At 39.8% G+C, this 12,864-nt stretch overlaps 1 protein-coding gene across 1 annotated transcript in view; it reads left to right on the top strand.

Annotated features, from left to right (window-relative positions):
• kcnh5b (potassium voltage-gated channel, subfamily H (eag-related), member 5b) overlaps window positions 1-12,864 on the top strand; it is a 265,385-nt gene that overhangs the window by 14,976 nt on the left and 237,545 nt on the right. Inside the window, exons 2-3 of the mRNA XM_039786509.1 lie at window positions 6,185-6,308; window positions 11,683-11,789. Coding sequence (XP_039642443.1) covers window positions 6,185-6,308; window positions 11,683-11,789 — 231 coding nt within the window. The remainder of the gene's footprint in view (window positions 1-6,184; window positions 6,309-11,682; window positions 11,790-12,864) is intronic.

Raw genomic sequence — 12,864 nt, 5'->3', positions numbered from 1 at the left:
TATATTAGACTTTCTGTCACAACGTACAATTAGGGTCAGAGTTGGTAAAGGCATAAGTGAAGAGTTTACAGTTGACAGCGGAATTCCTCAAGGAAGTGTTATTAGTCCCATATTATTCAATATTATGGTAAATGATATATTTGAAAAATTAGGGGAAAGGAATGAAGGGTTACTGTATGCAGATGATGCTGTAATTTGAAAACGGGGACGCAATATATCATACATAACAAGAGTTGTTCAGAGGGATATACAAGCACTAGAACAATGGGGTAATGATTGGGGATTTAAGTTTTCCATACCTAAAACAAAGATTATGTTCTTTACCAGAAAGAAGGTCCCAGATAGGTATACAGTTATGTTGTACAATCAATCAATTGAAAGAGAGAAGAAATTTAAATATTTGGGCATGTGGTTGGATGAACGTCTTACATGGAAACATCATATAGACCATATTGAAACCAAATGTAAAAAGGTTCTAAATCTAATGAGGATGATAACTGGACAGTGTTGGGGAGCAGATAAACAGTCTTTGATGTATATATATATAAAGCTTTAATAAGATCTACCATAGACTATGGATGTATAGTTTATAGTTCAGCATGCAAAACTTCTTTAAGGAAAATTGAGAGGATTCAATTCAAAGCTATAAGACTTGCTTTAGGAGCTATAAAAACAACCCCTACGTGTGCTTTATTAGTAGAATCGGAGGAATCTCCTCTTAGTTTGAGGTATGATAAATTGTCTTTGACATACTGGGTTAGGTTGCTGGGAAGTATTAATAATCCAGCAAGCTCAGTTCTTAATGTTTGCTGGGAATATCAAACAAAATCACAAGGGTTTGGGTGGAACATCAACAGTATAGCAGAACAGTATGGAATTAAAGATCTGAAATTTAGTCCATCACTGGCTCTGAGTGCTATTCCCCCATGGATTCTTCCATCACCAGAGGTTAACAGTGAACTGTTGGAAGAAAAGAGAGAGTATCCAAATGAACAAAGTTTTTCAGCATACTGCCAGGGTTATATAAAATCGACATTCTATGGATATGTTAAAATCTATACAGATGGTTCAAAAGATCCACAAAATGGTCATTGTGGGATTGGGTTGTTTATTCCGGAATTTAATAAAAGAGATAGCTATAGGTTAAATAATTTTCTTTCAGTATACTCTATTGAGATGACTGGGATAATAACAGCTCTAAGGTGGATTGAAGAGGTTAAGCCAGTGAGAGCTGTGATCTGTACAGATTCCATGGCAGCTATTCATAGCCTAGATACAGGTCATTCATCAAGAGAAGATTTGATTATAGAAATTAAACATTTACTATTGCATTTCAGGAACCTTGGAATCAATATTCAGTTTTGTTGGGTTCCAGCTCATATAGGTATAACAGGAAACGAAGAGGCTGATAAAATTGCGAAAAAGATGCTGAAAAACAAATGTATAGGAATTATTGTCCCACTGGGGAAGGGTGAAGCTAAATCTCTAATTAAGTCTGAAAATATGCAAAGATGGCAAACTGAATGGGAGGCTGAGGTTAATGCTAGACACTATCATAAATCACAGAAGACTGTGACCGGGAAAAGGGTTACTTCACTGAGTTTATACAGACGGGAAGAAGTGGTCTATACCAGACTTAGATTAGGTCACACAGGATTGAATGCTACCTTACAAATAGCAGGTTCTAGCAATGGCTTATGCATAGAATGCCAAGACAAAGAAGATGTAGAACATGTGCTTTTTGTGTGTAAGAAGTATGATGATAGTAGAATACAATGGCAGGAAATGGAAGGAGAGAATGCAATACGTGATATTTTGGAAGAACAGGGTATGGCAAGGGAAAGACTTGAAGCTTTATTTATTTTTCTTCATAATACTGGTTTAGTAAAAAATATAGTTTCTTTTTTTTTTGTTTGTTTGTTTATTTTGAATTAATTCAAGCCTAGACTCTATGACGTTTCTATGAAGTTCATGGTATACACACCTGTACAGTTGGTGGCGGTATAATACAAAAGTAGTAATCTGCCAAAAAAACTAAAAGAAGAAGAAGAATGGCTGTCTGAGAAGAGAGGTGACTGGTTTCAAGTAAGTAAAGCTAGACCTATATTGAACAGTGTTGATTAGCATGTTAGCTAATTGCCTTGTGTGCTTTGTGCATACTGTATGTGTGGCTATGTTATTTCTCCATCATGTGTTGGTAGAGGTGGCTTACTTTGATAAGTAGCAAGGGGGGGCTTTTGTCAATAATAATGGAATATTTTACTGAAGACTGGTTAGAAGTAACTTTTTAGAACAGCTGTCAGCACTGTGTTAGCCAAACAATGTTTGCTAGCTTTTGTTTTGAAGGAAGTGTTGTAGCTGTGGGTAAACTGTGGTCATTAGTGCAGGCTAGTCTGTTGGACCAGCCTTCTTTTCGCAGGTCTTTCTTTACCCGCAGCTACAACACGTCCCTCAAAGCTAAAGCTAGCAAACACAGTGCTGATGCCTGTTCTAACAAGTTTGTTCTGAGACTGGTTTTAGTGAGTTAGTAAGTAAAGCTGGACCTGGTGGTGTTTGTTTTTGCTCTTTGAACAGCGTTGATTAGCATGTTCGCTAATTGTCATGTGTGGCCTGGCTGCTGTACATATGTGTGGCTATGTTATGTCACATATGTAGCAAAAAGGAGGCCTTTTATCAATGATAATGGAATATTTTACTGAAGACTGGTTAGCACAGATGTCAGCACTGTGTTAGCCAAACGTTTGCTAGCTTTTGCTTTGGAGGAGAGTGTATATCTGCAGGTAAAGAAACACCTGTTATAAAGAAGGCCCAACAGACTAACCTGCACTTATATACTCTGTTACATAATACAAATGTCTTTAAGATATGTTTGGGGACATTACCCAACTTATAGAATCTCTTTTCTTTGGATCTTAGTAGCAGTTTGTAATAGTTTAAAACCTGGACACCTGAGCAGGTTGTGGAAGTCATTCAGGTGAAACTGCCAGCCAAATACAGCTCGGACCAAGCTGAAACAACATGTGTTAAATGTGTACTCAGGTCTTTTACTGAAGTAAAAGCAGCAATACCACATCAAAATATACTTAAAGGACCCATATCATGCTCATTTTCAGGTTCATACCGAGCGTGTCTAAAAAGGAGGACAAAGGGCTAGAAAGGGTCCCAACCAAGCGCTCTAAATATGACGCTAAGGGAGACTTTTTGCGTCAGTAACAAACTCCAAAGACACCTGACCAAGCGTTGCTTTTTGATGCGCTGGCAGTGAGAATGTGTTTCTAAAGGCAGACCCTGATGTCCACAGCTAAGTCCAGTCTTGTATAAAGTACTTCAAAGCAATACTTGAGTAAAAGTACAAGTATGTTACCAGAAAATGACTTTGGTAGAAGTTAAAGTCCCCTTTTAGAATATTACTTGAGTAAAAGTCTTCAAGTATCTGACATTTACTGTACTTAAGTATCAAAAGCAATTTTCTGATATTAAATGCACTTTAGTATTAGAAGTAAAAGTAAAAAATAACTTTGATTATGAACTTTATAACATTATCTTCATCACCACTGTCGCCGGGGTGATCATCGTCTGTTACCATGGTGGCAGAGCCTGCACAAGGTGTTTCCATGACACTATCAGTCGTTATGCTTCCTCCTCGTCTTTAGTTTTGGCCTATGGTTAGTTTATTTTGCCGCTTGGCAACAAACGGGCATTAGGTCACCAACTGGAATGGAAGGTGGATTATCTTGGCAGTTTAGGAGCAATTTTTGCAGTCTAACAAATTTCTTCTGATTTTATTTTGTTTTAAGGAGTAACTAAGATGCTTGGGGGAAAAATTATACTGTACATTTTATTTAGGAAATGTGGTGGAGTAAAAGTAGAAGTTTCTTGAAATATAAATACTGAAGTAAAGTACAGATACGTGAAAATTCTACTTTAGTACAGTAGTGAAGTATTTGTACTCCAGTGATAAGTCATTATCTTTAAACTCGATCAAAAGCGATCAAAATACATTATCATTAAATGAAAAAAAGAAAAGATTCATCAGATAAAGTATTATAGATTCAAAAATGGACTCCACATTTTGAATGGTGAGAGTCACTAACACTAAAAGAGAGAAATCAGTTCATCAGTATGAAGTATGAAGGTTAATTATTTAAAATCAGTTTCAGAGACTTTCCATCTCTGATAAGAACAATATTATCTGAACCATTGGAATGTTTAACTTGAGATGGTTTAAAGGGAATGTGATAACCTACTGGCAGTCTGTCAAAAAAGGTTACTACTCGGGTTGAAGAATATTAAATGTCCAACCACTTTCTTACTAAAACAATCCAGGGGGAAGTTTTTTCGTTGGCATGAACGAGGAGAACTGAACGGTCGAGATGATTCAAACTGACAAAGTCTTACTCAGCTCTCTGATGCCAAGCGGCACACTGTAGGCTGCAGCAAGGACAAGGTTCATATTTTCTACAGTATAGCCTATCTATTGCTATAAAACTCACGAGTTATTAACTCTGCCATGTTTTTGGCTCAGTTTGTTGGTTTGTCTGTCAGCAGAATTACGGAACAACTACTGGACTGATTTCCATGAAACTTGGTGGAAGGGCGAAGCATGGGCTAAGGAAGAACCCCTTAAATGTGGGTGCGGATGAACAATTTATGACTCACTTATTAAGATTGCAAATGGGCATATGTGCTGCATTCATGTGGTGTTGGATACATTGGAAAAATTCACACTGCATTAAAGTGGCTGTACTCGCTATTCAGAACATATATATAATATAGCAGTAAACAAATATTTGCAACCCAGTCTCACGGCAGTTTGTGAAATGGTCACGTTATTAAATCTATTGATTTGTGTACACAGACACATTTATGTAATTTTTTTTCGTTGTGGTCAGCACGTTTTTTAAACTAATGTATTTAAATGGGAAGCATCTTTCGTGATCACAGCACGACTACGTTAGCGAGTAGTATGAAATGAAGAAAATCCGCATAAGGAGGTTGATTGGGGTGGTGGTTGGGTCAAACAACACAGGACTTTCACCCCGGAGGGCGGGGATCGTCTCCCGTGTGTGACCTTTCCCCATTCTTCTTTTCCTAAACCCAACCTCCGTATAGATGCTTCCCATTACGTGCTGACCGCCACGAAAAAAACGAGATAAACGTGTCTGTGTACACGAATCGGTACATTAAAAATGACGTTTCACAAACTGTGTAGGTATTTGACGAGTTGGGGAACAGCCTGTGAGAGCCATGTGGAGGCATAGCCAGACCACTTTTTGTCCCAAAAATATTTGTTAAAATTTTTTTTTATTAGTAGTAGTGACAGTGGATAGACATGAAAGGGGGAGAGAGATGGGGGATGACACGCAGCAAAGGGCAGCAGGTCGGATTCAAACCTGCACCGCTGCAGGAGGCGAACGCTCTTATTGGGTGAGCAAGAGGCCACCCCATGCCCAAAGAATTATCTTAACAAAAAAATAATAATATTCAACAAGCCAGATTTAGATTTAAAGTCATCTGTGTTGCACAATTTAAATTAAACCTGGTATAAGTAAAAGTCAGTTCAATGAATAAAATCAAAGGATAGAGAGAATAGAAAGAATATTAGTTGAAAAAGCAGTAAAGGACAGATGAAATGAGATCTGGATCAACTGTGGTCTGGCGATTGAGGTGGTTTAGAGTTTAAAAGTTAGGCGCAACAGGTCTGATTGTAATGCTGGTTTAGGAAAGACTAAACAAAGATTCAAAGAAAGTGTTCAAGAGATTGTAAAGTAGGAAAACATATGAGGATCTTATAGAATAAGATGCATTGCTGTATATTAAACTACCCAGCAGTATATAAAAGAGTTAAAATGAGCACAACCTCTAAAAACATCTAAAGCAGGAAGATGCAACATACACATTAATGCAGCATGAAGATGAATCCAGAAACCTCAGATAAAAGAGAGAATCTCTGACAGGGAACATTTTACTGCACAATGACTACTTTTACTTTTCATACTACAGGTACATTTTGCTGATCATACTTACATGCTTTTACTAAAGTAAGGTTTTGAATACTTCATCCTCCACTGCCTTGACCAGTCTAATGTATCTTTACACAATCTTCTCCAGAAGATGTGAAGCCTTTTACCTGTGTATTCATATATTTGATGCTGATGTGCTCTGTGTCCTGTCCATCCATCAGAGACCAGCTTTCTCCTGGGAAACGCCCAGATTGTGGAGTGGCCTGTAGTTTACAGCAATGACGGATTCTGCAAGCTGTCTGGCTTCCACAGGGCTGAGGTCATGCAGAAGAGCAGCACATGCAGGTAAAACATTTTCTGGTTATATTTAGTATTGTCACTGAACATGTAGGCATTGCAAATGGGCACAATTATTGCTGTGTAATGCAAGATCAAAGGAATGTGATAATGGAGCGATAGTGACTCTTCAGTCTTGTTGCCTACTTGTAGTTGCACTCACTGCATGACTAAATGTGCAATAATTTTCATGTGTGTGATTCCTTTTCATTTGCAAGTGGACAAAGATGGATGGATGTATTTGTTAACCCCTGGTTTTATGTGTTTTTAATGGTTTGCATGGGTCATTTGAAGCAGAACTAATAAAAACCAAGCACCAGCTGGTGCTGTGTTAAAAAAAAATAAAAAAAATATATATATATATATAACTGAAAACATGTCTTATATTTTAGATTCCTCAAAGTAGCCACCCTTTGCTTTTTTAATAGCGCTGAAAAACCCTGGTGTTCTCTCAATGAGCTTCATGAGGTAGTCACCTGAAATGGTTTTCACTTCACAGGTGTGCCTTGTCAGGGTTAATTAGTGGATGTTTTTCACTTATTAATGGGGTTGGGACCATCAGTTGTGTTGTGCAGAAGTCAGGTTGATACACAGCTGACAACCCTATTGGACAACTGTTAGAATTCATATTATGGCAAGAACCAATCAGCTAAGTAAAGAAAAACGAGTGGCCATCATTACTTTAACAAATGAAGGTCAGTCAGTCCGGAAAATTGCGAAAACTTTGGATGTGTCCCCAAGTGCAGTCGCAAAAACCATCAAGCGCTACAACGAAACTCGCTCACATGAGGACCGCCCCAGGAAAGGAAGACCAAGAGTCCCCTCTGCTGCTGAGGATAAGTTAATCCGAGTCACCAGCCTCAGAAATCACAAGTTAACAGCAGCTCAGATTAGAGACCAGATGAATGCCACACAGAGTTCTAGCAGCAGACACATCTCTAGAACAACTGTTAAGAGGAGACTGCGTGAATCAGGCCTTCATGGTCAAGTAGCTGCTAGGAAACCACTGCTAAGGAGAGGCAACAAGCAGAAGAGATTTGTTTGGGCCAAGAAACACAAGGAATGAACATTAGACCAGTGGAAATCTGTGCTTTGGTCTGATGAGTCCAAATTTGAGATTTTGGTTCCAACCGCCCTGTCTTTGTGCGACGCAGAAAAGGTGAACGGATGGATTCTACATGCCTGGTTCCCACCGTGAAGCATGGAGGAGGAGGTGTTATGGTGTGGGGGTGCTTTGCTGGTGACACTGTTGGGGATTTATTCAAAATTGAAGGCATACTGAACCAGCATGGCTACCACAGCATCCTGCAGCGACATGCCATCCCATCCGGTTTGCGTTTAGTTGGACCATCATTTATTTTTCAACAGGACAATGACCTCAAACACACCTCCAGGCTGTGTAAGGGCTATTTGACCAAGAAGGAGAGTGATGGAGTGCTGCGCCAGATGACCTGGGGCCTCATGTATAAACGTTGCGTACGCACGAAAAGCTTGCGTATGCTGGTTTTCACGGACACTTTGTGATGTATAAAAAAATTTACTTGACGTGAGAATGTGCGGGCCGTCACGCAAACTGTTGAGCAGTCGTGAGAATGTGCGGGCCGTCCGCAAAGTCTTTTCTGGCTCTGTAACGTAGCGAAAATCACTAAACATTACAAAATAAAGTTTCCACTGCAGTTACTGGCATACGTCTGTAACGTCTATGAAAAAAAAATTAAAAATTATATCCGCTGATACTCCATAAAAGTTTGATCATTTATGTGAATAATGTTTCACATCTTTAACACAACTGTTTAATTCGCAGGCTACTTGATCTCTGTTAAACATGAGGATGGAAAATTATTGATAAATCCACTTAAAAATACTTTCAGTCATCCTCTGTATTTCCCATAGATGAAATATCTTACTCGCAGAAAATTACACGGAAAATGCAGTAGTGTCTGTGAGTCTTTAGTTGCTGAGGCTCAGACATCCATGGCGCACAGGAGGCGGGACACACGGATCCATCTCCCCAGGAACAAACGCTGTGTCGGGGGGGATTAACTCATGTGATGCGTCATTAATCCCGTGGATGATTTGTAGGTTATAAAGTGAACAAGGTGTACCTGGTCCACCAAACAATGGGCCGTCTTGACTGTCTTAATTTTGCACATATTTCTGTTACTGTAGTCCTATTTACTATTTCATTATTTCATCCATGCGTGGCACAGCGGATCTGTGCGCACGTCACCTGCCGTGGAGATGCTGGCCTCACTAACATCTCCTCCTCTGAGTCAGGTCTCCCTCGCGCTGGACTCAGTTTCACTGAGCCTACTTAATAACACTTAACACTTAATAAATAAAATAAATGGCATTACATCAGTGAGTTCAAACTGCTTATTTGGCGTAATTTGGACTGACACTGAGATGTATGTTGTTCTGTAAGTGGTGTGGCGCTGCCACTATTCTCTTGCTTTCCACTTCGACATTAAACTTTATTTTTTTATTATTCTGCCATGGTTCGGTGCATTCACCGCCCGGTCACCATTTGTCATTCTGGGCATTTTCTTTTATTGCTTATCCAAGATGACAAACCTCCAAACAGAAAAAAAAAATTCTCGCCTCCACCTCCGCAATCAGCACCTCAACCTCAGTCAGTGAAGTTTTTTTTTTTTTTTCGTCTGCAGCGGGATAACACGTTGTGATTGGACAAAGAATGACGTCGGGGGGCACATTTATAGTAATTTCCATATTCATTTATGGGAGGAGGCAAGGCGGGGTCGGTCACTCATTCATGTGCGCTCAATTTCACGTGGATTGTCATGTATAAAGGAAAGGTGCTCAGGACCTGGCGTACGACCGGTTTTATACATGTGAATATTTCTGTGCGTAGGTACTTTTCAAGTTTTGGCCGTACGCCATCTTCTGGTATGAAAGCTGCACAGTCTTTTATACATGAGGCCCCTGGCCTCCACAGTCACCGGACCTGAACCCAATCGAGATGGTTTGGGGTGAGCTGTACCGCAGAGTGAAGGCAAAAGGGCCAACAAGTGCTAAGCATCTCTGGGAACTCCTTCAAGACTGTTGGAAAACCATTTCAGGTGACTACCTCTTGAAGCTCATCAAGAGAATGCCAAGAGTGTACAAAGCAGTAATCAGAGCAAAGGGTGGCTACTTTGAAGAAACTAGAATATAAGACATGTTTTCAGTTATTTCACACTTTTTTGTTAAGTACATAATTCCATATGTGTTCATTCATAGTTTTGATGCCTTCAGTGAGAATCTACAATGTAGAGAGAGAGAGAGATAAAAACGGCCTGTCAGTCAGGACGTTTTTAAATTTGACTCCAAAGGAGGACTCATCTCCTCCGGCGACTCTCAGATCTGACCAGGGGTGATTGCCTTGACTAGCCGGGGGCTAAAAAGGCTCCGTCAGACACCGAGCTAAGTGAGAACAGGGGCACTGAGATTTATCTGCCCACTCCCTGCTGACACTGAGAGGAAAGAAGAGCCCCAAATCGAGAGCTTAAACTTCCAGGCTGCTGCCAGACTGATGGGAGACGCAGGCTCGTTAATGGGGCCTTGTGCCATGTTTTTTCTGGGAGTCATTTTTGATCTTTTGACTGCAGTACAATTGTATGACTTTGTGACATTGGTGCAGCCATATCAACGATTCACATGAGGACACAAGGGTTACCGAAGGTCACATGTACTGTAGTGTAAAGGGAAAAAACAATAAATGCTGTAAACTGGTGGCTCCCAGTCTGGGGGTCAGGACCAAGTGGCAACCTCCATGCTTGAAAAGTGAGGCCAATCTGGAAGTGCCTAAAACCTGCATTCTTTCGACTCCACTGGCTCCAATCAGAAGTCTGATTACATAGAGCTCTATGGGGAAATGAGCCTACTTTTCACTTGATTTAGTACCTCAGTAAACATTTTCATAATGAGTTTATGGTCTCAAGTCTTCTTCACTACAGCATGATATTAATTTAGTAACTTATGGTCCCATTTATTTATAAATAGACGATAAAGCAGGGGATGCTTTAGGACGTGGCTACCTTGTGATTGACAAGTTGCTACCACGGTGCCGTGCATAGGGTCCTCTGGTTGTCCGTCAGTTCCCCGCCTTGCTCCTCCCCAGCTCCATCCTCTTGTCAAAATATGGTCACTTCTGGCGGCAAAAAAAACAACGTGGCAAAAGCCAAAATGGCAATCTCAAGGCTTCAAAACGGAAGTCCACAAACCAATGGGTTGCGTCACGGTGGCTACGTCCACTTCTTTTATACGGTCTATTGTCAATGATGGGAAATTAAAAACACATTGTTCTGCAAGACAAATATTACTCTAATGTTGGTAAAATATTTGGTAGTTTTACTTCTTTGGACCTTAAAACTCTTTTTTTTGAAGGGAAAATCAGTCTGTGGTAGAACTGCTCACAAGTCAAATTCAACTTGTGATGAGGGACCACTGCTGCAATATGCTATTGGGTATAGCTGTTATTCATTAAAGATGAGCCCCTCTTGCTTGGTCAGTGTCCCAAAATCCCCAAACTTCCATTTAAATTACTGTTTATATTTTGAAATTTAAATGTGGAATGAAACTTGTGCAAGTTCTGTCCTGAAGACAATTATCATTCTAACTTTATCATCTCTCTGGGGCTCCACCGGGCGCTCCTCTCAACCCATTCCTCTTAGCTGAAGGGTATTTAAGATTCCTCACCCGTTTCTTCTCTCAGCTGTAATGCGGCTATAAATCTAATAAACAGGGGTAATGCCGAAGTCTCTTTATTGAATAAAGCATCAGCATTCTTGTGAAACTGGCAGAAAACATCACAACATTGTGGAGCTTCTTATACAACTTTTTAAATTACCCATGTTCACATTATATTTATTTATGTATATTTTTTTAAAGTACTCAGTGCTGTGGGGGTTTCTACTCTGAGTTTCCACCTGTCAATCAAACGGTGTGGGTGGGACGGTTAATGCTCTTTCATTACAAAAGACTCACTTGTACCCTACGGTAAATATTGTTTATCAAATATTTATATGATCAAAACCAGGATATGAATATGCATGTAAACACAATCATTGCTGGGAAGGAAAGTAATGACTCAGACTAATTATATAATTATATTATATTAAAATGTCCTTAACCCTTTAAGGAATAATTACAACCATGCCAGAAAAAGCAGGCTGCACCAATCCAAATCCATTCCTTCACTGTGAGCGGAATTAACTTCTGCTGCATCAGTTCACTCTTTAAAACCCAAACCTAAAGTTTAATGGACACTTCATGGTAAGAATACAGATCGACAATGCAAACACACGTGCTGTACTGTAACGCAGGGGCAAAGGCCACAGGGTCACCTATTGATTGCTGCTTTTTCTCCTGTTTCCTTTTCCAGTTTTATGTACGGAGAGCTGACGGACAAGAAGAGCATCGACCAAGTCAGACAGACGTTCGACAACTATGAGTCCAACTGCTTTGAAATCCTGCTGTACAGAAAGAACAGTGAGTGCTCACTTGCATCGTTACCAGACACTGACACGAGGAAGATAGGTAGATGGGTAGATACTCTGTTGATCCCGAGGGAAATTTAGGAAGCGAGGCCTGCAACTAACCATTATTTTCATTATCCAATAATCTGTTCAGTGCTTTCTTCAAGTGATGGATCAATCATTCGTTCTACAAATGATTCGCTTTTTAGAATTGTCTTTTTCTTTTTTTTTTCTTTTTTTTTTTTGCTTCTTTTGTCTAGCCAACAGTCTAAAACCCAAATATATTCAATTTGCAAGGACTTAAAATGCAGAAAAGCAGGACATCATCAATTCTGAGAAGCTTGAATCCGTATGTTTGCTTGGTGAATTACTGAATCATTTATGAATCATTGTCATTTATCATTTTCAGCACGAGAGGCTTGTGTACCTCCCCTTAAGCTATAATCTCTATGATAGTACGGACCATGTCATTGAATCTTTAACCCGATACTCTATGTGGAGGATTTTCAGGTGCTGCCGAGTCTTTTAGTTGATTTGAAGAACTAGAGGTGACCAAGGTTTTATTGTCCTTCAGCCATTCACTTCACCTTCTTCTCTAAACTGATTTTTACAGTGCAACTTTATTTTGTTATTTTTTTCACAAAGCTGCTGTTATCGCTTGACTCCGCAGTGGGCCTCAGCTCTACAGAGAAATTTAGCACATTTCAGCTCATTGTCTTGGTGTTTCTGCCCACAGCTTTACGCTTTTGGTTCAGTCTCCTTGCTTTTATCAGCGCTGTTTACAGCGGTTGCAGGCAGCCATTTTTAGCAACAAGCTCTGATAAACCCACTGCACTCTACCTACTCAGCAGGTACAGACAAACTGCACACAGACACAGTTAGACTAGCTGCTTAACATAGTGGAGCATTTAGCAGCTACAGAGACATACACTTCCCTCAGATGTTGGTAGAGACCAAAAACGGATGAAAGAGAGATACTATTGGACATAAACACAACTCTGTAATTGCTGAATGTAAAATAAGCAAGTGTTTGCTAACAGGTTTGCCATATTACTTTAAAAAAGGTGATAATACGCACGGATGGATTA

The sequence above is a fragment of the Perca fluviatilis genome, chromosome 20 (assembly GCF_010015445.1).
Source record: "Perca fluviatilis chromosome 20, GENO_Pfluv_1.0, whole genome shotgun sequence".
Classification (NCBI taxonomy): Eukaryota; Metazoa; Chordata; class Actinopteri; order Perciformes; family Percidae; genus Perca; species Perca fluviatilis.
Note: the sequence above shows the minus strand (reverse complement) of the source record. Positions and strands in the feature narration are given on the sequence as shown.